This window comes from Labeo rohita, chromosome 9 (assembly GCF_022985175.1).
Source record: "Labeo rohita strain BAU-BD-2019 chromosome 9, IGBB_LRoh.1.0, whole genome shotgun sequence".
In the NCBI taxonomy this organism is placed as follows: Eukaryota; Metazoa; Chordata; class Actinopteri; order Cypriniformes; family Cyprinidae; genus Labeo; species Labeo rohita.
In genome coordinates, this window is record NC_066877.1 from 17,350,122 (window position 1) to 17,373,957 (window position 23,836).

Consider the following 23,836-nt stretch of genomic DNA (forward strand, 5'->3'; position numbering starts at 1 on the left):
TGCTTTTATGTGGTCTGGGACAATTGAATTGCAATCAGATAGCTATCCAATTACTTAAGATGCAGTTTCATGGCAAGAGCAAACAGGACCTAGAATGAGGCGCTCTGTTTCAGGCCAAAGCTTCAATTCCTATATGAATGGTCAGAATAATAAAACAGAAACTCATAGGATGGTTTTCCAGAATCTCCAGAAATCTGGATTTCAATCATCTACTCATGTGAATTTGGAAATCTGATTCCATACATTTTATATTTGCTGTTCTGACTACATTCTAATAATCATTTGACTGAGATATTCAAAAACGGATTTGGAAACATCAGAGTCTGTGTCCACTGCGCAATGCAAGCCGATTTTCACCAGCCCAAACCAGTCCTAAACTTTAAAAATAGTGTACTTATATATAGTGTTGTATATAAATGCTGAACCTCAGTTATAAACCCTCTCAAATAAGCACAACAAAGGGTCTTTTAAAGAACTGTTCACTGCATAATTGAGCATCTTAGGCTGTGCTCCTATTGAGAAGCTCAGACAAAAGCCCTCTCAGGGAGTGTGAGACCTTGCACTTTACCATTACAAACACACTTCCTGGCATTCATGTCAGTCCTTTCCAAGAAATGTTCAATCACGGATACTGTTAGAATGAAGCAAATATTTTAGGAATTTGTGCATATTTTAAATCTAAACTCTCCCAACAATGTTCAACAAGCTAGTCATCAAATAGACAGACCAACTCTTTAGCCGGTCTTTCACTGAAAAACATAGTTTTACAAATACTTGTACAAAGATTTCTTCTGCATTGTTATACAAAAGAAAGTAACTACTAGATTTATAGCACATGAGAAGATAAGGCTGATGTTATTCAAACATATAACAGCTTTATATCTTGAATGGTAGTTATACAAAACAAAGGTCAAATTATTTAACATAAAAACAAAAAACTTACTGACCTTGAAAAACAGTAATGAAGATCTATGATATCCTCTCAGTGATAGAATTTCCTGTTTTTTGGTTTTCATGTTGCGTAACATGACAATGTGGGTTATGCGCAAAACAAACTTCTGTATTCTGTAAACGAGGCTGCATTTAGGTCCTCTGTATATGCTAAGTTGAATATGGCACAGTTTTACTGAAGATGACTTCAGGAACTCCACAGCAGAAATCACTATTAGGATTATCCTACTTCTGGTACTTTATTTTTTTGATCTTTTAACAAAGAAATTTTTTTCTTTTCACAAACATCTAGACGGTCGAATAAACAACAACAATAAAAAGCATTTATTAGGTTAGCTGAAACTTCATATAGCTTTCACTGTTGGCTCATCTGCTGTTACTTCTGAAATAACCAGAGGAGTGAAAAACAGCTTTCCTGTTTTAACATAAAGCTTCCACACTGACTTTGATTTGACAGCCAAATGTTCAAATATTAATATTTGTAAACTAAACCGTTTTAATAGATGAAATAATATTAAACATCAGCCAAACTACACTACCAGTCAAAAGTTTTGAACAGAAATATTTTTAATGTGTTTTAAAGAAGTCTCTTCTGCTCACCAAGCCTGCATTTATTTGATTCAAAGTACAGCAAAAACAGAAAAAATTGTAAAATATTTTTACTATTTAAAATGCAGTTTATTCCTTTGATCAAAGCTAAATTTGCAGCATCATTACTCCAGTCTTCAGCATCACATGATCCTTCAGAAATCATTATAACATGCTGATTTTCTGTTCAATATTTAAAACAGTTGAGTACATTTTTTTTCAGGATTCTTTGCTGAATAGAAAGATCCAAAGATCAGCATTTATCTGAAATAAAGGCTTTTGTAACATTATCTGTACCATTCAAAAGCTTGGAGTCAGTATAAATAAAAGAAATTATAGAAATTAATATTTTTATTTAGCAAGGATGCTTTAAATTGATCAAAAGTGATAAAATAGACATTTATAATGTTTTAAAAGATTTCTATTTCAGGTAAACGCTGTTCTTCTAAACTTTTTATTTATCAAAGAAACCAGAAAAAAATTGTACTTGTCTGTTTCCAACATAATAAATGTTTTTTGAGCAGCAAATAAAATATTAGAATTATTTTTCATTGATCATGTGACACTGTGTCAAGACTGGAGTAATGATGTTAAAAATTCAGCACTGAAATCACAGGAATATATTATACATATTTTATTTCAAACCGTTTTTTGCTGGACTTTGGATCAAATGCAGGCTTGATGAGCAGAAGAAACTTCTTTAAAAAACATTTAAAAACTTTTGACTGGTAGTGTACTTTTACAAGAACTTTTTTGTGAGACTTATTTTCTATCATTACAATCAAAAGATTACAACACTAACACACTTTAAGGGTTCAGCTAGATTTGGACACATCACTGATTTGCCAATCTATACAATTTCTGTGCATAAGTCAATCAGCTGTCAATCATGTTTAACACACTTTGCTGCAAATCCCTTTAATCTGCTTTGATTCCCCTCCACCCCCCTCAACCAACCACCACTACAGGACTGTCTGAAAACTCTTCACAGCACAAGATCACAGATCTACGATGCATGAAATGAACGATCACATTCAAAAGACAAACAAAAAAAAACAAGCTGGATCAGCCTTTGTTCCTGTGTCTAGCTGTCAGAAAGCAACTTGACTTTGTGTGACACTCAAAGTTGTTTACAAACAGATTGAAATTCACGTACAGATGTGTAACGAAACAACATTTTGGAAGACACTTGGAAACCTTGTTCAACGCTTCCACGGATGACAAGTTTAATCTGCCATCCTTTGGAAAATCATTCATATACAGAATATTTAGGCCAAGCAGATCTAGAGCTAAAAGCCTTAAACACATCTACTGTTACAGTGAGACACAGATATATTTACTCGATCACGATTTAACCATACAAACGCCTGTTACAAAGAAACAGGAAAACTATGGCACAGGTCAAAGCAGACCGTTAGAGGACAAAGGCAGCACATTTGATTTCAAATAGCCCTTCCGTCAGCAGTGGTCAACCGTGGTTGTAAATTATTCACAGAGGCATCTGCATCTTGGGCAACAGTGGCTGCAACCTGCCTATGTCATGGAAGTCCAGTTGGCGAGGATCAAAATACACTGCGAAGCAACTCAAGGTCAAGCTATCAATCACACATTAGCACTTTGGGCAAAATAAAAAAAAAGAGGCAAGAATCAAATTATAATGTGTTTGTATCATCAGGATCACAGGGATCAATACAGAATAACTTTAGGAGAAGGACTTTCCATTTTTGAGCCTCTCCTCCTGTGTATGGAAAGTCCATTCTTCTTTTGTAGTCCATCTCATCTTCTGTTTGAATGTTAGCGCTGTGACTTAACGGGGTGAATGAGTATTGTTTTATAACAGCGCGACAAATTGAGCACATGGGTTCATACCGACATTTGATACTGGGCCGAAAACATCCATCCGATTGGCATTAAAGAAACATGGTGCAGCCGAGAACACTGATTACATCTGGGTAAAGATACTTTACTGAGATAAACCAACTAAACTAAGCAAGACTAAGGTCAAGTACAGTAATGCAGAAGTTCTGACACCTACTTACTTATGTTTTCTTCCTTACGCAACAAGAATGAATGATGTACAGCATGCCAACATTAATCAGACAATTGATTGTCTAAGGACCGGAAGCAAAACCTGATAAAAAATTATAGTAAAATGAATCATTTATTTACTTATTTTTATTTTTTGTTTTCAAACATCAAACCATAGAGATTTAAACCAAAGCTTCTCTTTTGTTTTTGACAATAAATGTATAAAACAATTATCACTAAAAGACTGGCACATACTGCCTCTTCTCATGCATGCTACTGTATAAGCTTGCCAAACTCACAGCACTTGCAGATTTCAAGTGGAGCAACATTTACTGTGAACCAAATAGGGTCCTATAAAATCTGTTTTATATTTTCCCTAATTCTGTTTTATTTATTTATCAAATTCTGTTTTAATTTTTCTGGATTCTGTTTTTTCCCTTCCTGTTTTAATATTTCTAGACTCTGTTTTAATGGTTAAATAAAAAAAATATTAATCAAAAAGCAGCATGTCTAATTAATTAAAATCATGAAACGAACCTAATTTAACAGAAATTTATTTAAAGTTGAACAAAAATTACATTTAAGTCCTGTGTTGCCCATATATTTTCTAGATCCCATTTTAATGGTTTCATTAAACGTCAAATCAAAACCATCTCTTATTAATTTTTTTTTTTTTTTAATAAAAAATTATTATTCTTTTTCAGAAATACTGTGTTGTGTACTTACACTTTTCTGCTAAATAAATTCTGGTAAATATTCCTAAAAAAAATGTTTTAATAATTTTATTAGTAGTAGTAGTACTACCATTACATTTTACAGCAGGGTTCGACAATAAGGAGTGCCCGGTGGCCCGGGGCCAGCGTGAAAGATGCTCGGGACAGTTGACGAGCTTATTTATTAAAATAAAAGATTTAACATGAGTCAAAAACGATGATAACAGCAACTATTTAAATTTTTTGTGGTAGGGCCGGTGAAAATTTTGACCGGGCAAGTAAAAATTTTAAAAATCCTTAGCGTTGAGCCCTGTACAGTTTCTTCAAGTTAAACAGAAATTTTATTTTGTTGGGTTGTTGTGAAGACCTTTACATTTCTGTTTGTACTATATGATATGATGATAGTTTTTCTCAAATGATACTCATGAAGTGACTTTCAGAGCAGTTCTACAAATTGCGTTTTTATCCATGTACTTGTATATTGAGGCGGTAGAAGCTGAAAACACTGTGAGCGTCACGTGCAGTTCAGTACGTGCAAACCGAAACCATGCGTCTGTGTCATATCAGAGGTCAAGGTCAGAATATATGGAAAACCGCTGGTACACTTCACGCATGGCTGTCTACAACGACAAGTCAACAAGAAAACATTTATTTAAAATTACAATGGCTGTTACGATCTGTTCCTGAGTGTCAATTCTGTGCAGTATCCCTCAGGATTTCCAGACACTCAGATAACAGATCATAAACAATAAAAGCACTAAAGCACACACAATACACAGATCTAATCAGTTGCAGCATGTAAATAAATAGTGAACTGAACTCCTGGCTAACTATTCAGCCTGAAAGTGTAATACACTTTGGGCTATGAAATTATTTTATTTAATCCAAATGAATCCATATAGAAAAGATTGGTTTATTATTAAATTATTACAAAATAGAGGTTGTGAGCAACAAACTTGCCTATTCTGTAAAACATGTCACGATGCTTCCAGTTCAGGTCTTTTGAATGTGCTCAATAGGATATTCTTAATAGGACGTGCGATATGGATGGCCACATATGCAAACCGAGATCTGAGATTTTTTTTTTTTTTTTTCTTACCAACATTCAGATATAAAAATTGAATATGTGACCCTGGACCACAAAACCAGTCTTAAAGGAACACACCACTATTTTTGAAAATAGGCTAATTTTCCAACTCCCCTAGAGTTAAACAGTTGAGTTTTACCATTTTCGAATCTATTCAGCCGATCTCCGATCTTTAAATTGGAAAAAGATCTAAACTCTTTGGTCATTTTTGAGTGAGATGCTAACGGTCTAATCATATTCAATGATCTATGCCAGGGGTGGCGAACGGCGGTCCTGGAGAGCCGCAGCCCTGCAGAGTTTTAATCAAACGCACCTGAACAAGCTAATCAAGGTCTGAAGGGTAAGTAGATAGCTACAGTCAGGTGAGTTTTAATTAGGGTTGGAGCTGAACTCTGCAGGGCTGCAGGTCTCCAGGACCGGAGTTTGCCACCCCTGATCTATGCTAAGCTATGCTAAAAGTGCTACCGCCAGACCCAGAGATCAGCTGAATAAATTTGGCGTGTTCCTTTAAGTAGCATGGGTATATTTGTAGCAATAGCCAAAAATACATTGCATGGGTCAAAATTACTGATTTTTCTTTTATGCCAAAAATCATTAGGATGTTAAGTAAAGATCATGTTCCATAAAGATATTTTGTAAATTTCCTACCGTAAATATATCATAACTTAATTTTTGATTAGTAATATGCATTGCTAAGAACTTCATTTGGACAACTTTAAAGAAAACTTTCTCAGTATTTAGATTTTTTTTGCACCCTCAGATTCCAGATTTTCAATAATTGTATCTTGGCCAAATATTGTCCTATCCTAACAAATCATACATGAATAGAAAGCTCATTTATTCAGATGATGTATAAATCTAAAAAAAATTGACCCTGATGACTGGTTTTGTGGTCCAGAGTCACATATAGCTATCACAATCACTTCACATACCCTATCACAACATATACCCCATTAAAATAAGCGGAACAGAGGAACCAACAGTCTTTGACCATTTCTTTTTGCACCTACATGTCAAACAATAACTAGCCCTCTACTTGTACGTTCACCCATCACGTATGTACAAGAGAGATCTACATGAGTTAGATAAAAGTAAACACATTTTTCAGTAAAAAATTGTTTTTATGCCATCTTATAGTTTCACAACAAAAACCAGCTACTGTATAATCTGAACATTTATCGATTTGCCCATCAGATTTCTAGAGTAAATATATATTATCCACAACACAAAAAGATCTTTGTTTTGGGGATTTGTTTCAGAAGTTGTGTTGCTGTACAATGACCCAGCTAAGCTGTCTGGGTGTTATACAAGGAAAATAAATGTAACCTCTCCTACCCACAACAGCTGTGCCGATAGATTACAGTGAATAAGACACTGGAAGAGGAACCACTATTACTTCCATTCTGGACTCCAGTCATGATGTAGTCTAAAACACTAACACAATAACAAGTGCACAAAACACTGTTGCATAAACGTGTCATTTTAATGTAAACTCCTAAATGAGAATGTGTTCTAGGAGGAACACAAACTGATTTTTCCTTACTTTTAAATGCTAATCACTCAGTTCCACCAAAGCTCTCATGAAAAACAGCTGACCATGGCATGTACTTTTAATAGCTGGTAAATATTTACATCAAAAACAGATACCGCAAGCATAAGCCACTGAACAAAGTTCATAAGTTCAACTAAGACATTTGCAGTCAACATTCTAGGGGCAAATAAAACACATTACTTCCAACCTCTAGCTTATCTGAGGTACTGTGTAACACTCACAAAGTTATGTTAGAGTTAAAAAAAGTTAACATTTCTTACTAATAATGATAATAACAATAATAATAAATGTATCTAAACATCTATATTTCTATATATCTATACATATATTACTAATTGCTATTGTTGCTATCTACAAAATATAACTTGTCCCAAGCCAAAACCACAGTGTACATTTGTAATGCATCAATATCAGATACAAGTGTAAGCTTTTCACTCTAATGCTTTAATTTCAACAGATGCAGATAGTTCAATCTAACTGCTTGTAAAAGGATTAGACTAGAAATTGAAAACAAGAACATTAAAAATAATACAATTCATGTTATCTTGTCAAATGGACATAAACAAAAAATCCATCTGAGAATAATAAAAAAATAACATAACACCAAGTAAAGTAAAAATCAAACTATTTTTTTTAATAAAGCTAAAGAATTCCTCTTTACGCTTCCTGTTTCTCTGTGTGCTTTGGTCAGATGTCACCAGTTGTGATTTATTTTAAGAGTCGTGCCGTTTAAGGCATAATTTACATTAGACTGGGCAAACGCTCAGATTTGATTCTCTTAGCAGTCATAAACTTATGCCTGGGCAAAACTTCTGTGATAGCTTAGATCTAGCACACAAAATCAAACGGTTTAATTATATCCGGTTTCTGAAGAGTAGCAAACATGGTCCAAATACAGACAAAACATGCCAGTGGCATCCTGAAGTATCTTTAATTGACATTCAATTGTGTACAAAACAAATCAGTGGCTACATTATTATTTGCGGCTCTAAAAAAAAAAACACAACAACAAAAATCAGGTGAAAGGTTCTTCATATCACTTCAAGGAGAGGTCTGTAACGGTTCATACGCTCAACCCATTAGTTTACACCAATTCCTATGAGAGACCATGTGCAATGTGACCCAAAAGATACAATTTCTTATGTTACCTAGATGCTCCTGAATAGTTCTGCCTTTAGATGATATAAATACCGAAGCGATGTGCTCAAATATAACATTGTATTGATTAATTGTCTCTGTAGCAGGGATGTGTGGGCAAGTGCGATCCAAGATGAGGGATGTAGTGGGAACACGGAGTACAGGCACAGACTGTGCCGCTGATGCATTTTTCAATAAAAGCAAAATTCAAACCTTGATCACAAAGTCTGTTAAGAAAGATCCGCAGCTCGCCTAGCTGTTCCTTAAATATTCCTGAATAAATATAATCACATGAAGAATACATGCTTATGCAACTCCAGCACTCACTCATATCTTATCTAAAGCTCTCACATGCAAATATGACCTTTGGCCTAACCGGCCTCATCAAATTATGTTTTTTCCTTTTCTTGTTTTAATCACTCATATGCATACATGTAACAGCCTCATCCATGAATAATTAAAAAAAAATAAGAGCTACCAGTAGAGGGGGTTTACATGCAACATATAAAACATGCATGCATGCATGAGCAGCAGCAGCCAATATTCAATATTACAGGCACTAACAGTAGTTCAAAGCATTAATAGTGTGTTTTCTCAACTTCACCAAACAGGTCTTCATGCTGGGGACTCGTTGTTGCTTCTGTACGGTGCATACTCAGATTATATTCAGATGGTGTTATATAGCATTTTACGAGAAACCAGTGAATTCGATCTCAATGCGGAGTAACACGAGAAACAGCCTCCGGTGACACATACATAACGTTACACACATACAGAGACATGTCATGATACAAATGTACACTCTGCTTATGCATACTGCATTTAAAGGGGTCAAAATGTATCAACACCCACCTGAGGAGCAGGAAATGAGGAACACTCCAAAAGCCAGCTTTGTTGCAGGTCCCATTTTTCAATCTTCTGTCTTGTCCTACAAAATCCAAAAGTCTATGCATTCAAGTTTCCCCTCGAAGCACTGATCAGCAGTCAGTGAAACACATCCATGTCACCGAGTCAGTGATATATGGCAGTGCACAAATCCAGTGCCAGCTTACAGTCCTCCGATTCGGCGATTTAGAAACGGTCCACTGGTGATTCGAGTTCATTCAAAGCAGACGAGCTTTTAGAAATAAAGTGATCTGTGACTGTCCATGCGGTTTGCTTTAAACCCCATATCAGTAACGAGGAAATTCCAATGCGTGCGAATACTGTATCTATACAATGTTGCCCTGCCGCGCGCTCAGAATAAACGAGCCCGTTCAATAAGCTCTTTCAGTAAATGGGCCAGCTCCCAGCCCCAGTGATCAGAACAACTGGACAGCCTATGCATAGAACCCGCCATAAAACATATAACTGTTAGATAGAAATATTGTTGTCAATGCAATGGAACTGCCAAATCACCTGAAAAGTCTATGGCAGCACACTAAATGCATGCACACTTACGGGGATAAAAATGGAATTAACATCCCTAAACGATGTTTCCACATCACGCTTACTTCGCCTTATGTTTAAATATAAATGTAGTACAACAGATCATAGATAAAGTGAAATAAATGGGGTCACGCGCACGATTCAGCGCACGCGCGAGCTCAAGTTGACAGTGAAGGACTTAAATATGGCCAAACGCGCTATATCCACATTCCCTTCGGGTGTTAATGACTCAAACCTGCAATTCCCGACCTGCTTCAGAACTGCTAAGGTAGGTAGTTAACACAAACGGTCGTTTTAAACTAAGACATGTCGACGGCTGAATAAAGCTTAGCACGTACAGCCTCTGAAATAACTTCATCAGCCCCGTCGGGAATATGACGCCAAAAACGACACGGAATTGACAGACAGCGTCACTAAATGTAATCCTTCAATATGTACTGTCCCCGTGTTCGCGGTCGGTTGACTTTTTACAGCGCTCGGAACTCAATTTATCGCGATTTCTCTCTCCGTTGCTGTCAGTCACCGTTGGCTTACTGTATTCAAGATGGACGCCCGGGTGGATTGTTTTTGTTTTTTCTGTCCTCCGCTGCCTTTACCCGCCCATTTTTTTTACGTAAGCGAGGCACGGTATTGATTGACAAGGGTTTTAGCCAATCAGAAAAGCATATGTAAATAATTGAAACCAATCATACTGCTGGTCCAAATAAACCCAGCCCTCTCCATGAGGGGTTTGTATGTGGCAGTAGAGTGACGTGAATTCGGAATGTAGGCTGTGAAATATTCACTGTATGTTAATAGTAGTGTAGGATACTATCATACTTGTGATGTAACATCCTATCATTTAGAAAAAGGCATACAACACGTTATTGTGTAACTGAATTCAAATGCAGAATTCTGCACTTTTATTTTATGCATATTGGCGAGACCAGGGCCAGTCCAATTACAAAAGTGAACGTTTTCACTAGTGAATGTTGGTTCAAGCCACTCAGCCAGCATTAGAATATTTATTTACAAAATTATATTTTTGTAGTCAAGTGAACACAATAAACCACACTGGAATTTCTTGGTAGATTCTAGGTTGACCTAAGTTTTAGCTGGGGGTCATTGTTAGCTGTCATTTACTGCATTTATTAATTTAAATATTGGTAACACTTTACAGTAAGGTTCAGTAGTTAACATTAGTTATCTACATTAGTTAAAATGAACTAAGAATTAATAGTACTTCTACAGAATTTAATAATCTTAGTTCATGTTAATTTCAGCATCTACTAATCTATTATTAAAATCGTAAGTTGTGTTTGTTAACATTAGTTAATGCACTGTGAACAAACAATGAACAACTCTGTTTTTATTAACTAACATTAAAAAACAGTGTAATAAATGTGTTGTTCATTGTTCATTAACTAATTGTCCAAATAATGTCCAAACTGATGATGTGAAGATATTTTGCTTTTGAACATTTTTGCTGTTATGAATTGTTTCATAATTGTCAGACTGTTTAAATTTTGTTGTAAAGCCGTTTATCCGGTTGTTAAGTCTGATGTCACCCGTCACCATTTCCAGGAGGACCAAACAAAACAAGATGCTAGAAGCAAAAAAACAAATGGTGCGAATATACAGTCACTGGGTGCTGTAGTTGTACTGAACAATCACGATCCTAACTTTTATCTCCATGCCGAAATCTCAGTTGGCCAGACAGTGATTCATCTTTTCTGAATCATTAAATCATCAGTGTCCAGGACACAGTGAGTTCGGAGACTGTAGTGTGTGCCGCCAGATTTTGAAAGCTTAGCTTAAATGTGTGTTATAAATGAATAGTGCTCATGAACAGCTTTGGAGATTTGAGTATTCACACTGGAAGCAGAGTAGAGACTTGGAAAGAGGACCTGCAAACAGTCAGACATGTTCCAATGTGACAACTTACCCCACAATCTAACAACATGCCCAGCTACTGACGTGTTCAGTAACAATATCCTTTTTTAATGGTCATTAGTGATAATGTTCAAATGCTTTTTTGTAGCCAAGACTTTAAGATATCTTCATTATACGGTAATTAATTTTCAGAAATGAACCTACCAAACCTACCATGAACAAGCATTGTGAGACGAAAACCACTGCAGTTTTGTGAAAGACAAAGAGCCTGTGAGTGATGTATTGTTTTATTCTTACTAAAAAACAGGAAATGCCTGCATGGTTAATGAGAAATCATTCACTATTGTTGTTGTCAGCCTTTGATGAAAGAACAACAGCTGGATGTTTAATAGCATTGTTAATAGCATTTAATAGCATTGTTATTGGTTTGCCTTTAAATAAAATATCATTCATTATTTTCTTTTCCTCCACCAATTATAAACCCAGTTCAATTTTTTCGTTTTGACAGGCACTTCTGAATTCATAACAGAGGTGAAAGTGCACTGCACTCATACGTGAACTTGCAATATAAAGTAGATTCATCTTAACATGAGCAGTAATACTAATTCGAACACCTCTGTGCTAAACGGTTGTTTATTTGAATATGCTTTTGTACACTTTAAATAATTGTTGTGATGTTGTCATAATCAGCAGTGACCATTGTGTGAAGCAGCTAATTGTATAACATCATGCAAAACATTTTTTTATTCAGACATTTACTTAGACATAAATTCAGGCATAAATATTATAACAAATCATTAGTAGCATAAGATAATTACTAACCCGTTTTTAAATGGAAAGCATCATAAATCTACATTACAAGGTCTCCACAGAGGACTGCTCTTAGTGATTTGTGTTCTGCTCTCATTGTAACATAATAGCAACTCCCAACCTGGCCCAGTGCTGCCTATGTAATCTGATCCACAAATATTCACACATAATCCTGATGCCCTATTTAACCATAAGCATTTTTTTCATTGCGGCAGTGATCTGAACCTTTGTTGAAGTCCTTCAGTTTCCTCATTCAGTGTCCGCAGTAAAAAAAAAAAAAAAAACTGAAAGTTTTGGAACTGAACGTATGAAAAGAGCACTCTGGAGCATATTTCACAATGAAATGTCAATTTTCCACCAACCAGAGGTGACTTTGGAAATCTCCAAACTAAGCTACTGTGAAGGTCAAAGACATGTGATCAATGACAGTGCCCACCGCACTTTGTCTCCCTCTCCTGATATTTCAAACCCGAGAGAATGCTGAAGAACGCTCTTTTCTACCAACCTCCACAACCTCTTCTTTCCTGTTCAAAAATGAACCAATGCACTTCCATAGATAGATAGATAGATAGATAGATTTCTTAAGTTCTTGCAGTATTGTCTACTTGATTGCACAGATACTATTTGAACTGAACTGAGCTGGATGATGACATTACTGAATCAATAGCCCTATTCGGAAGGTAATTGTTTTTCATGGTGACGTAAGTTACAGTTGCATGCAAAAGTTTGTGAACCCCTTGCAGATTCTATAAAAAAAAAAAAAAAGAATAATTTTAACAAAATAAGAGAGATCATACAAAATGCATGTTGGTTTTTTTAGTACTGTCCTGAGTACGATATTTTACATAAAAGATGTTTACATATAGTCCACAAGACCAAAAAATAGCTGAAATTATTAAAATAACCCCCTTCAAAAGTTTGGGAACCTTTGGTTTTTAATACTGTGTGTGGTTACCTGGATGATCTATGACTGTTTTTTGTTTTGTAATGATTGTTCATGAGTCCCTTGTTTGTTCTGAACAGTTAAACTGAGCACTGTTCTTCTACAGGTCCTGCAGATTCTTCAGTTTTCCAGCATCTTTTGCATATTTAAACCCTTTCCAGCAGTGACTGTATGATTTTGAGATCCATCTTTTCACACTGAGGACAACTGAGGGACTTAAACACAACTATTAAAAAAAGGTTCAAATGTTCACTAATGCTCCAGAAGGAAACACGATGCATTTTGTTGAAATATAACTTTTTGCCATATAGTACTGCCCTTCAGAAGCAAATGAAGATATTTGCATGTTTCTCTTGATGCATTGCGTTTCCTTCTGGAGCATCAGTGAATGTTTGAACCTTTTTTAAATAGATGGATCTCAAAATCATGGTCCTGGAGGATTTTTCTGAAGAACAGTGTGCAGTTTAACTGTTCAGAACAAACAAGGGACTCATGAACAACCATTACAAAACAAAACAAAAAAATAAAACAGTCGTAGATCATCCAGGTAACCACACACAGTATTAAGAAACAAGGGTTCCCAAACTTTTGAAGGGGGTTATTTTAGTAATTTCAGCTATTTTTTGGTCTTGTAGTCTATATGTAAACATCTTTTATGTAAAATATCTTATTGAGGACAGTACTAAATAAAAAATAACATGCATTTTGCATGATCTCTCTTTTTTGTTAAAACTACTCACATTTTCGACATTCTGCAAGGGGTTCCCAAACTTTCGCATGCAACTGTATTTTCACTATTTGCAGGGGGTAGTCTGTGATTTTTATTGCCGTCCGAATCCAGAATGCCAGTGTTTTTCTCTCACCACTCGTGTAAAAATCCCTGGCTGAAATATCTACTGTTTTTTGACAGGCTGTGTGGTAATTTAATTACCACCTAAATCCACATCTCTGAGTTTAAAAGAAGAAATCGATTCAAAATTCATGTTTAAATCCTTTTTGACCACTGACGAACACTGTACAGTAACCTTAGTACTATGCACGGAAGTATTTACAAGAACAATATTTCATTACTGCTCCACCACAGCGACTGGGAGCAAAAATGGAAGCAAAGCATGTAAACATTCGAAATGGGTCTTTACTATAGCAGCAGCAGATATGCAATACGATTTTAGAATGTGTATTATGCAGTTATAGACATAACCATGTATATAGTTATATACATGGGGGGGAGGTTGTCTTTTATTATTATGAAAGGACAGATCAGAAGTGACAGGAAGCAAAGTGGGAGAGAGAGATGGGGATGGGATCGGGAAAGGTCCTCGAGTCAGGATTTGAACACGGGACGCCCAGGGTGCACCGGTGCTGTATGTCGGCGCACTGCCCACAGGGCTATCGGCGCCGACTATTTTACTGTTTTTAAACAGGTGATTTAAATGATCAAATAATACCTATTATAAAATATGCTTGGAATGACAAGAATACATTTTACGTAATAATAAGAATGTATTTGTAAATAAAATAATTTTTTTCCTCCACTGTGAATAAAATTGCCATCCGAATCCATGAGTTTTATTACAGAGGTGTCATGTAAATTTATTTTTACAGACATCCACACAAGAAACAATTACTGTCCGAATAGGGCTAATGATGAACTGACTTTAACTGAAAAAATGAGTGTTCACTATTGTCCTATTTTTCCTGTTTAATACTGTAAAGCTGCTTTGACACAATCTGTATTATAAAAAGTGCTATATGAATAAAGGTGACTTGACTTGACCTGAAAGGCGATGTCAAAAATATAATGTATCATTTTTTGGCCATGGTTTCAATGTTTAATACAGTTGTGAAAAGGAAATTCACAGCACGTACAGACTACAGAGCATCTTTCCTACCATCTCGCCATATCTGGTCTGTGCTGATCAACAGGAATTACTTCTCAGTTGCTCAAGGCCAGAGCAGTGTTGTCAAGCAATTACATAGATTCTTTGCCGTTGTCATTACCAGGAAAACCTCATTGGTCCATATTGTGCGGCTAATGATTTTGGACTTGTGGTTTATAATCTAGAATGCAATTTCTCTTTTGTGGCCTTTGAGGGATTGTCAACTTGACCATGAGAGGCTGTTAAGTGTTTATCCTCTCTCCAGCTCTTCGTAATTAAGGGCTAAGAAATCAGAATTTATCTACAGCAGCCGCGCTCCCACCGAAGGTCATTACAATAACCCATTTAAATGACATTCCCTCACGTGCCATTTTATCAGCCTTGTGACACACAGGAGCCACTTTGCTAAGTCAATCACTTGTGCCGCACAATGCTCGAGCGGATACTTAACACATACTTCATCTGACATGTTGTCAGCACGGTGTCTGAGTGACAGCACGCATACATTCTCTCTACTGGACCACGAAGAAAATTTTGCCTAGCGGGTTGAAATGCCGAAATTCTACAGATGCCGAACATACCTTGTCCTGTGAGTTCATTAACTTTTAATCAAAGTTCTAAACGTGCCGGAGATTATCCCGGTAGATTTCAAAGCGAGCATGTGAGATGGCAACGCATCTGTCAGTGCTTGTCATCCTCGTCGGACTGGGCGTCCTTGGGCAGATGGACATGTGGCTCTTCTGTGTGGCTAATTAACATTTCCCTCTGTGCTTTGTCTGCACTGCTGCCCAATAATTATGCACAACCTACGATCAGGTGCGAAACCCCAGTCACAATGGAGCTGGGTGTGTGTATTTGTACCAACATCAGGCTAAATCAATGAATTACTGTGTCAAAGATGAAATCAGCCAGATTGGGTGGTTGATGCAAACATAACCCCTGCCTGGAAAATGAGCTCTCAAAAACTAAGCCACATTCTTACGTCTTATATTACCTCTTCCTGCTCGTGGCTAAGCGCACAGCCTAAGCACGGGCAAATCACATTACATCCTGTTCTCTTAAAGCACATTAATGCTGAGCCTTGACACGTGGCAAGAATACCCCTATTCATTCACCATAACAGCAAATCAAGGCATCATCTTCCATTTCCCTTTCATTTTTTGATGTAATTATTTTATGGCAGCCTTAATGAGGCCCTATCATTTATCTCTGAAAGCTGTAATCAAGTCTCAAATGCTAAATTACAGCTATTTTGCTGACCGGCGTTCAACGATAACATGGCAAAGATCTGAAAACAGTCTTGAAATGTATTCTGGGGAAAAAACTGTACGTATGATGCATGCTTGAGATATCCACGGTCATGTGGATGCAACCATGCATATGATACTGTGGTGAATGCATTGTGCACAACCGTGTCAGAGGATAAGACTCTGAAAGCATACATTATGTCCCCACCTTTGTATTATACAGTAACCTTTAAAAAATGCATACATCTTAGATGGAAGATGAACTTGCTTTGAAAAATCTGCATTGCATTAAATTTCAGTTTTACACAAATGCATACTAAGTGTCCATTTTTACATCAGTTTTTCTGTTTATTTTTGTCTTTTCCAGTGACAACTATTGTAGCTAATTATGAGAAGCAATATTTGTAAGATAGCAGAACTTGTAGTCAGAGATACTATATATCTCGAATTAAGTAATTTTCAGTTTCTTCATTTTTAGTTTTCCACACACTTTTCAATAGGGTTTCATTAGTTAAAGGAAAAGTTTACTTTCAAAACAAAAATTTACAGATAATTTACTCACCCCCTTGTTATCCAAGATGTTCATGTCTTTCGTTCTTCAGTCGTAAAGAAATAATGTTTTTTGAGGAAAACATTTCAGGATTTCTCTCCATAAAGTGGATTTCTTTGGTGCCTGCGAGTGTGAACATCCAAAATGCAGTTTAAATGCAGCTTTAAAGGGCTCTAAATGATCCCAGCCGAGGAAGAAGCGTCTTATCTAGCGAAATGACAATTTATATACTTTTTAACCTCGAATGCTCATCTTATCTAGCTCTGCGTGAACTCTGTGTATTCCGGCTCAATACAGTTAGGGTATGCCGAAAAACTCCCATTTCATTTTCTCCTCCAACTTCAAAATTGTCCTACTTCGCTAAAGACGTACTGAACCTGTGTGTACAAAGTGAACATGTAAAGAAGATCAAACGGCCTGTACAAAAAAAGGTAAAACAGTGATGTAGGATGAGTGTTTGAGGTCCTATGACCTGTATGATTTTTTTTTTTAGAAATTAACCGATGGTTTCGCTAGAAAAGACCCTTCTTCTTTGGCTGGGATCGTTTAGAGTCCTTTGAAGCTGCATTTAAACTGCATTTTGGAAATTCAAACTCACGGGCACCACAGAAGTTCACTATATGGAGAGAAATCCTGAATTTTTTTCCTCAGAAAACATAATTTCTTTACAACTGAAGAAAGAAAGACATGAACGTCTTGGATGACGAGGGGTGAGGAAATTATCTGTATATTTTTGTTCTGCAGGTGAACTTCTTTAAATCTGCTGTCCATAAATTTTGACTCTCTGTCGCCTTCTCTGTGTTGAAACCTGCAATTGCAGTTATTTGCGGAATTATCTTTATTATGTGGGTAGTACACCGGCATGGCTTCAGCGTGGATGAATCTAATGTATGTGCAACTGTCAGTCATAGCACCGGCATGGATACTGTACTTAGGATTCTAGCCTACATCTTGGAATATATGACCCAAATAAGAATTTTCACCTGATATTGTTATCTGAACAAGTAACTAACTAGTCTGCCACTTTGGTTCTAACTGTGGAAAAAAGCATTACAGTAAATTCTGCTACCAGTGGTGATTAAATCTAATGATTGGTTAGCTCATATCACATCAAACCGTGCAAATTATTATTATTGTTATACTTTGTTCTCAGATTGATAATGTTAACAACATCAGCATTGCGTGACTACGTGTATAGTGTGTGTTAGCATGTAGATTTCAATTTCTGTACAGTCTAACGTTAATCTCTAACTGTCATAGCATTTGAATGTCATTTAAAGAAATTCTTTTAAACACCCAAAAGCAAATTATTCTTTCTTAGAACTGGTTCTCTTTAAAATACAAATCTTGTGTAATCCCACGTAGGCTATCTGCAATCAGAGGCACATTTAAAACTGAAATATAATACAATTTCAGTCACATGAGTTTCATAAACGCATAATCCTTTCTGGATTACAATCTGCCATTAAAATCTGCTGTTAAAAAAAGATATAAATGATCCAGCACCTGCAGAATCCTTGTATGCGATATATGTTTACAGACGTGACATGATGCAGCGGCACACTCAAATTTTCCTTGAAACTCTATATGTACCATTCAGATTAATAAATATTATTATAAGCTTACTGTTGTCAATCAGCTAAAGTAAGGAGATAGTTTTGAACACTGGTTGGTTATGTACTTGCTCAAAAATTGATTTCGGATCATTTTTAACCAAAATAAGTTATGGACTGCAGCTTTAACTACTTTAGCTAACATCAATTAACTATGAAAAATAAGTTTAAAAAGTTCATGTTAACTGACTCAGCAAATTAAGGAACACTTTATCCAAAAATATCAGTTCTGTTATCATTTACTTACTATCATATCATTCAAAGTCTTTCATTGCATGTACTGTTGAAATATTCTTCAAAATATCTTTTTTAATGCTCCATAGAAGAAAGAAAGTCAGATTTCGAACAACATTACGGTGAGTAAATGATGACTTTTATTTTTGTGTCTCTGTAAACAAGGCTTAATGTATTTAATATACTTTCAATTTCTAGTAAATTTTCTTTTAAAGACTGAAGGATTAAAACTGATTAAGAAAATAATTTATTGCAGTACTGCAGTTTTCCCGGACCACCAAAATAAACTATTAGATGATCAGAGGCCCTTTTACAGCTGGACCATTTCACAGCAGTGCCTCTCTTCAGTGCATCTTTAATGAAATGCTATAAACATAAAGAGATATATGGCAAACTCAAAGCAAAGGCAGAACTAATTGACCAGCATTTACTAGATGAAAGAAGTGCAGTAACTGCATACTGCTGTGAAAGAGTAGCGATTAACGTGGGCATGAAACCAATTTGTTTTAAGAGCAGAGGCTTAAGGTTGTTGAGTGTGACTATCTCAGAGACTAAAGGTGACTGGAGATTACCTGAGTGACCCAGACCAAAGTGACACATGCCCAATTAGCTTTAATCTCACTAATGTAGTGCTGTGCATGTGCCTAAGCACGTGAGCCAGAGAGAAGGGACAGCTTTTTAAAAATGTAACTGCATGTTAACATCGTCTAGGAATATTTAAATAATTAAAGCCCAAACATATCATATCAATGTTCCAACCCTAAGGCATTAAAATCGCAATGCTTTCAATTGAAAGCAGAGTTTCATTCTTTTCATGATCTGACTACCGTTGCGTTTTCAAATATCACTGACCTTGTCATTGTCCTGCTGTCTACGTCTCAAGCTCTACAGCGTGAGACTGTGTTGAATGAATCTGAAAGGCATATGGAGAAGCTGGTGCCTTGCAGCAAACACATAAAAAGCAGAAAGAGCTCTTAATTATTTTTCAGTTTCTTGGTTGGAATCAATGCCTCAGAGCCACAGACACAGGAGGAGGAATAAATGACTTTCCCCTTGAGGATAAAATGGCTTGTGAAAAGGTAGGAAAATAGTCACAGCATATGGTGAAATAAGAGCCTGCACGCCCCACAGTTTGACTTCACACTCAAACATACTCTCACATTACATGCCGTAGTTAGAGTTTATAATATGTCATAGCAATTCGGTTCCAATCTGGAAATTTGAAATGCATCCTAAAATAGTAAATAAGAGGGAGAAAAAAATTACATTTCAATACTTTTGTGTCTCAGTTTAGGTAAGGTAACATTAAGCAAAAAGTCAATTGTCTATTGTCAATAGTGTAGAATTATATACAGTTCAAACAGAATTCGCTTTACGTTCATACTGCGAGCCTTAGTGCTCAATTCTGATTTTTGCTCAGATTCGATTTTTAAATGTGGCCAATATCAGATTTCTAGTGTGAAGAGATCATGGTTCTGAACTGACCCCTATGCGCAAAATAACAATACAAACAGGGTTGCCAGGTTTTCCAATAAAATCAGCCCAACTGCTTCTCAAAACTAGCCCAATCGGGTAAATATCGCAGTAGAGGGGTCCCTTCATCCCACAGAGTTGAAAAACAACCCGCGGAAGCAGTGAAAAAGTAGCTTCCGCAGGAAAATTGTGGACTTGGCAACATTCAGGCAGTGCGCTGTCACACGGAAATAAACACAGAGGGCATAAAGTAAGTGATTATGCATTCATTTATTGTGTGATCTGACGCAGAAGCCAGCGAAATTATTCACAGGCAATAAGCAAAATAAAGACAAGGTTTTGAAAATGTTATGATACGAGCCCTCATTTTGCTTGAATAGAGTTGTCACTGTAATACTTATGAATTTTGACACATATTTGTACTTCCACAGACTACCTTTCACAACTGTCATGATACTTTTGGGTAGGCCTACAGTATGTACAATTTTTGCAGTGACCTCTATGAGTACAAAATGTTAGTTACTAAGCTAGTTTACTAAGTAAAAGTTATACTAAGTGACAACTTAGATACTTGAGTTGATTCAACCTAAAATTTTAAGGCAGCGGGGTACTTACCTTGCTTTTAGGTTTAACAAACACAAATATCTAAGTTGTCACTTAGTACAACTTAACATTTCAAGCTGACTAAACTTATTTGAGTTGACCGAATGTAAAATTTTAAGGCAGCAGGGTAACAAATTATTTTAAGCTGATTTAACAAATTGTGTTTTTTTTTGTTTTTTACAGTGTGGTTTAAAGTCGCATGAATTCCAATATGACTGTTTACACCGCGGTCGCATTGCAAAGCATCTGACCTACGTCGGATTTAGTAACAACATTATGGAAGTGGCACAAATCGGAACTGGAAAGATCAGATTCCACTGTGGCTTGCGGTGTTCACACTGTCATGAGAAAAGCATGGTGAGAACTTTCCGCCTTTGATAATGTGGGTTAATATTGAAAAAAACTGCATCTTGCCCATAGAATTACATCAACAATGGTAAAAGTGATTGCAGCTTTAAACAAACATTTTATAATTTAACCAAATCACATTTGTTTTCATTTGTTGGTCATTTAGCACTAAATTATGGGTTTTGATTTGTTCACAAATTATATTAATTTAAATATATAGTAATATGCAATTATCAATGTTGAGTAAGTTACATAAAAAATTAATTATTAGTTACTAATTACATCTTCAATGTTGTAATTTGATTACTATTTGTAGCAACCTAATCTCATGACGAAAACGTACGTGTGGGAATTTTTTAAGACGTGAAATATGTACCACCACGTATGTTTTGTTACATATTCAATGTGAAATGTCCACTGAGTGGTGCTCATTGGTTTTTTCCAAAGAACAGATGAATGTACATATGGCACATTTTATGTAACATTGGTTTTGTACGTGTCACTGCAGTTCTGACTTGAAATGTTTTTCATGTTTTTCACAGGATTCATACCCAAGGATTCCACATCCTAAATCCAATTGTATGCCGGCTGAGCTACCGAGCAAGCTTGTTGCATCCGGAAAGCGAAACATAAAGAGCTGTGTATGATAATGATTAGAAGTGCTCACTGTTTTACCGCCTCTAGTGTTCATTTCTGTTGGAAACTGCAGTGATATGTACCTATTGGAACATATTTTGCATCTTGCAAAAAAGTTCCCACAGGTTTGCCATGAGATCAGCATGCCATTCAAAATGAACAAAAGTGACTTCTACAGAAATCCTCTTCTGAACGTGTGGAGAGCCCAAAGATTGTTTGTACGATTTTTTTTGTTTACCTGCTTTGTGTAAAACAATCACAGCCAATCAACCCAAAGTTCCTTTTCAGATAGAGACTAACTGCAGGTTTCACTCCCTGATGGTTTGGTTTGTCCGTGGCTGAAATGAAAAGCTAGTGGCCAGTGCCAAGTGGGGTTTCATCCAAAGACTGGCAGCTTGGCTGGGCAGAGTCTGATGGAGCCATAGTGATAAATTCCTCACAGCACGAATGCGTCTGTCACTAGACATGCTGTTCCACTGGACATCTTCACTTCATTGTTATCTTGACCACTACTGACAAACAGCGAAGCACGCAAACATTTGTTTTATAAGAGCCGAGGCATAATTGATTCTCCGTGTATGTGACAGTATTTCCACACTGGCACTGCTACTGAAGAGAAGTTTTGTCAAAAGATTAGAAACTATCTATCTACGTATCTATACTAGTGTATTTTATAATAATATAATATAATGATGATTAATCCATATATCGATAATATATACCTGCATGTGTCACTGCATGTAAACTGAACCACTGTAGCTTTATATTTTCTAAAGTGATGTTTTCCTCAAAACTCTCATAAACAGCTCACATTGGGAAACAGAGTGGTTCTGACAGCATGACTTTCAAGGAAAGCTTGCCTGATCTAGCCCCGCTTTAAAGGTTGTGAGCTGCCCCCTGCTGCGGTGTCGCTCCACACCTGGGCAAACCGGCAGGGGGTCACTTTTTTGTTTGTCTTAACCTGGTGGTAGTGGGGTTGATGGCTGTATTGTGACTACACGACCTGAGAAAGCGTTCCTGGCTGTGCCTCTTGACATCCACTAGACCCAACACAGCTAAACACTTCAGACACTGAAGCGTTCTGCCCTCATCTTCACTATTTCAACTCTTCAAGAGGGGTGAAAGAACACTGGAAAATTCACAGACATATATTACACAAGACGTATATAACAGCACCAGAGCTGTCAATCGATTAAAATGGTATGGTATTAGCTGCATGATATGTTAATAAGTTATCACATTGCTATGCAATTCATTGCAATTAAAGGGATAATTCACCCTCATGTAATTTCAAACCCGTAAGACCTTCGTTCATCCTCAGAACACAAATTAAGATATATTTGATGAAATCTGAGAGCTTTCTGACCCTCCATAGACAGCAAAGTTTCTACCACAGTCAAGGCACAGAAATGTAGTAAGGACTGTTAAAATAGTCCATGTGACATCAGTGGTTCAACTGTAATTTTATGAAGCTATGAGGATACTTTTTATGTGCAAAAAAATCAAAAGTAAGAACTTTTTTTTAACGATTTCTTATCTCCTGGGACACTCTGCCAGCATTATTGAGAGTACCATGACCAACCTGATCTCATGACAAAAACGTTCCTGTGGGAACTTTTTCGCAAGATGCGAAATACATAGTACCATGTACATTTCATGACATATTTGATGTAAAATGTCCACTGAGTGGAGCTAAAAGAGTGTTCGTTTTTTCCCTGGAAAGGATATGCGTACATATGGTACGTTTTATGTGACCTTGGTTTTGTATGTGCCATCGCAGTTCTGACTTGAAATGTCTGTTAAGTGGCGCTGTAACTCTAATGCTCAGTGACGTTTTAAAATAACGTACCATCTGCACTACACCTAAACCTACCCGATAGTATGAACAAAAGCAAATGTGATGTAAAAACACAATCGCAAGCATGCCGTTTTAGCTTGTTTTTCAATCTTTCAGCTCTTTCAACGGGAGTCATGTTTTTCACGGGATTCGTACCCAAGGATTCCGCATCCTAAGTCCAATTTTGTGCCGGCTGAGCCACTGAGGAAGTATGTTATATCCAGAAAGCGAAACATATGGAGCTGTAATCGTAACTGTGTATGAAAACGATTACAAATGCTCGCTGTTTTTACCCCCTCTAGTGTT

At 36.5% G+C, this 23,836-nt stretch overlaps 1 protein-coding gene across 4 annotated transcripts in view; it reads right to left on the minus strand.

The window, feature by feature from the left end:
• The window catches only part of acvr2aa (activin A receptor type 2Aa), a 50,924-nt gene extending 40,877 nt beyond the window's left edge, over positions 1–10,047 (minus strand). For all 4 annotated transcript variants that reach the window (XM_051118741.1, XM_051118740.1, XM_051118739.1 and 1 more), the window contains exon 1: positions 8,909–10,047. In XM_051118741.1, coding sequence (XP_050974698.1) covers positions 8,909–8,963 — 55 coding nt within the window. In that variant the 5' untranslated portion in view covers positions 8,964–10,047. The remainder of the gene's footprint in view (positions 1–8,908) is intronic.
• Between the last annotated feature and the right edge of the window lie 13,789 nt (positions 10,048–23,836).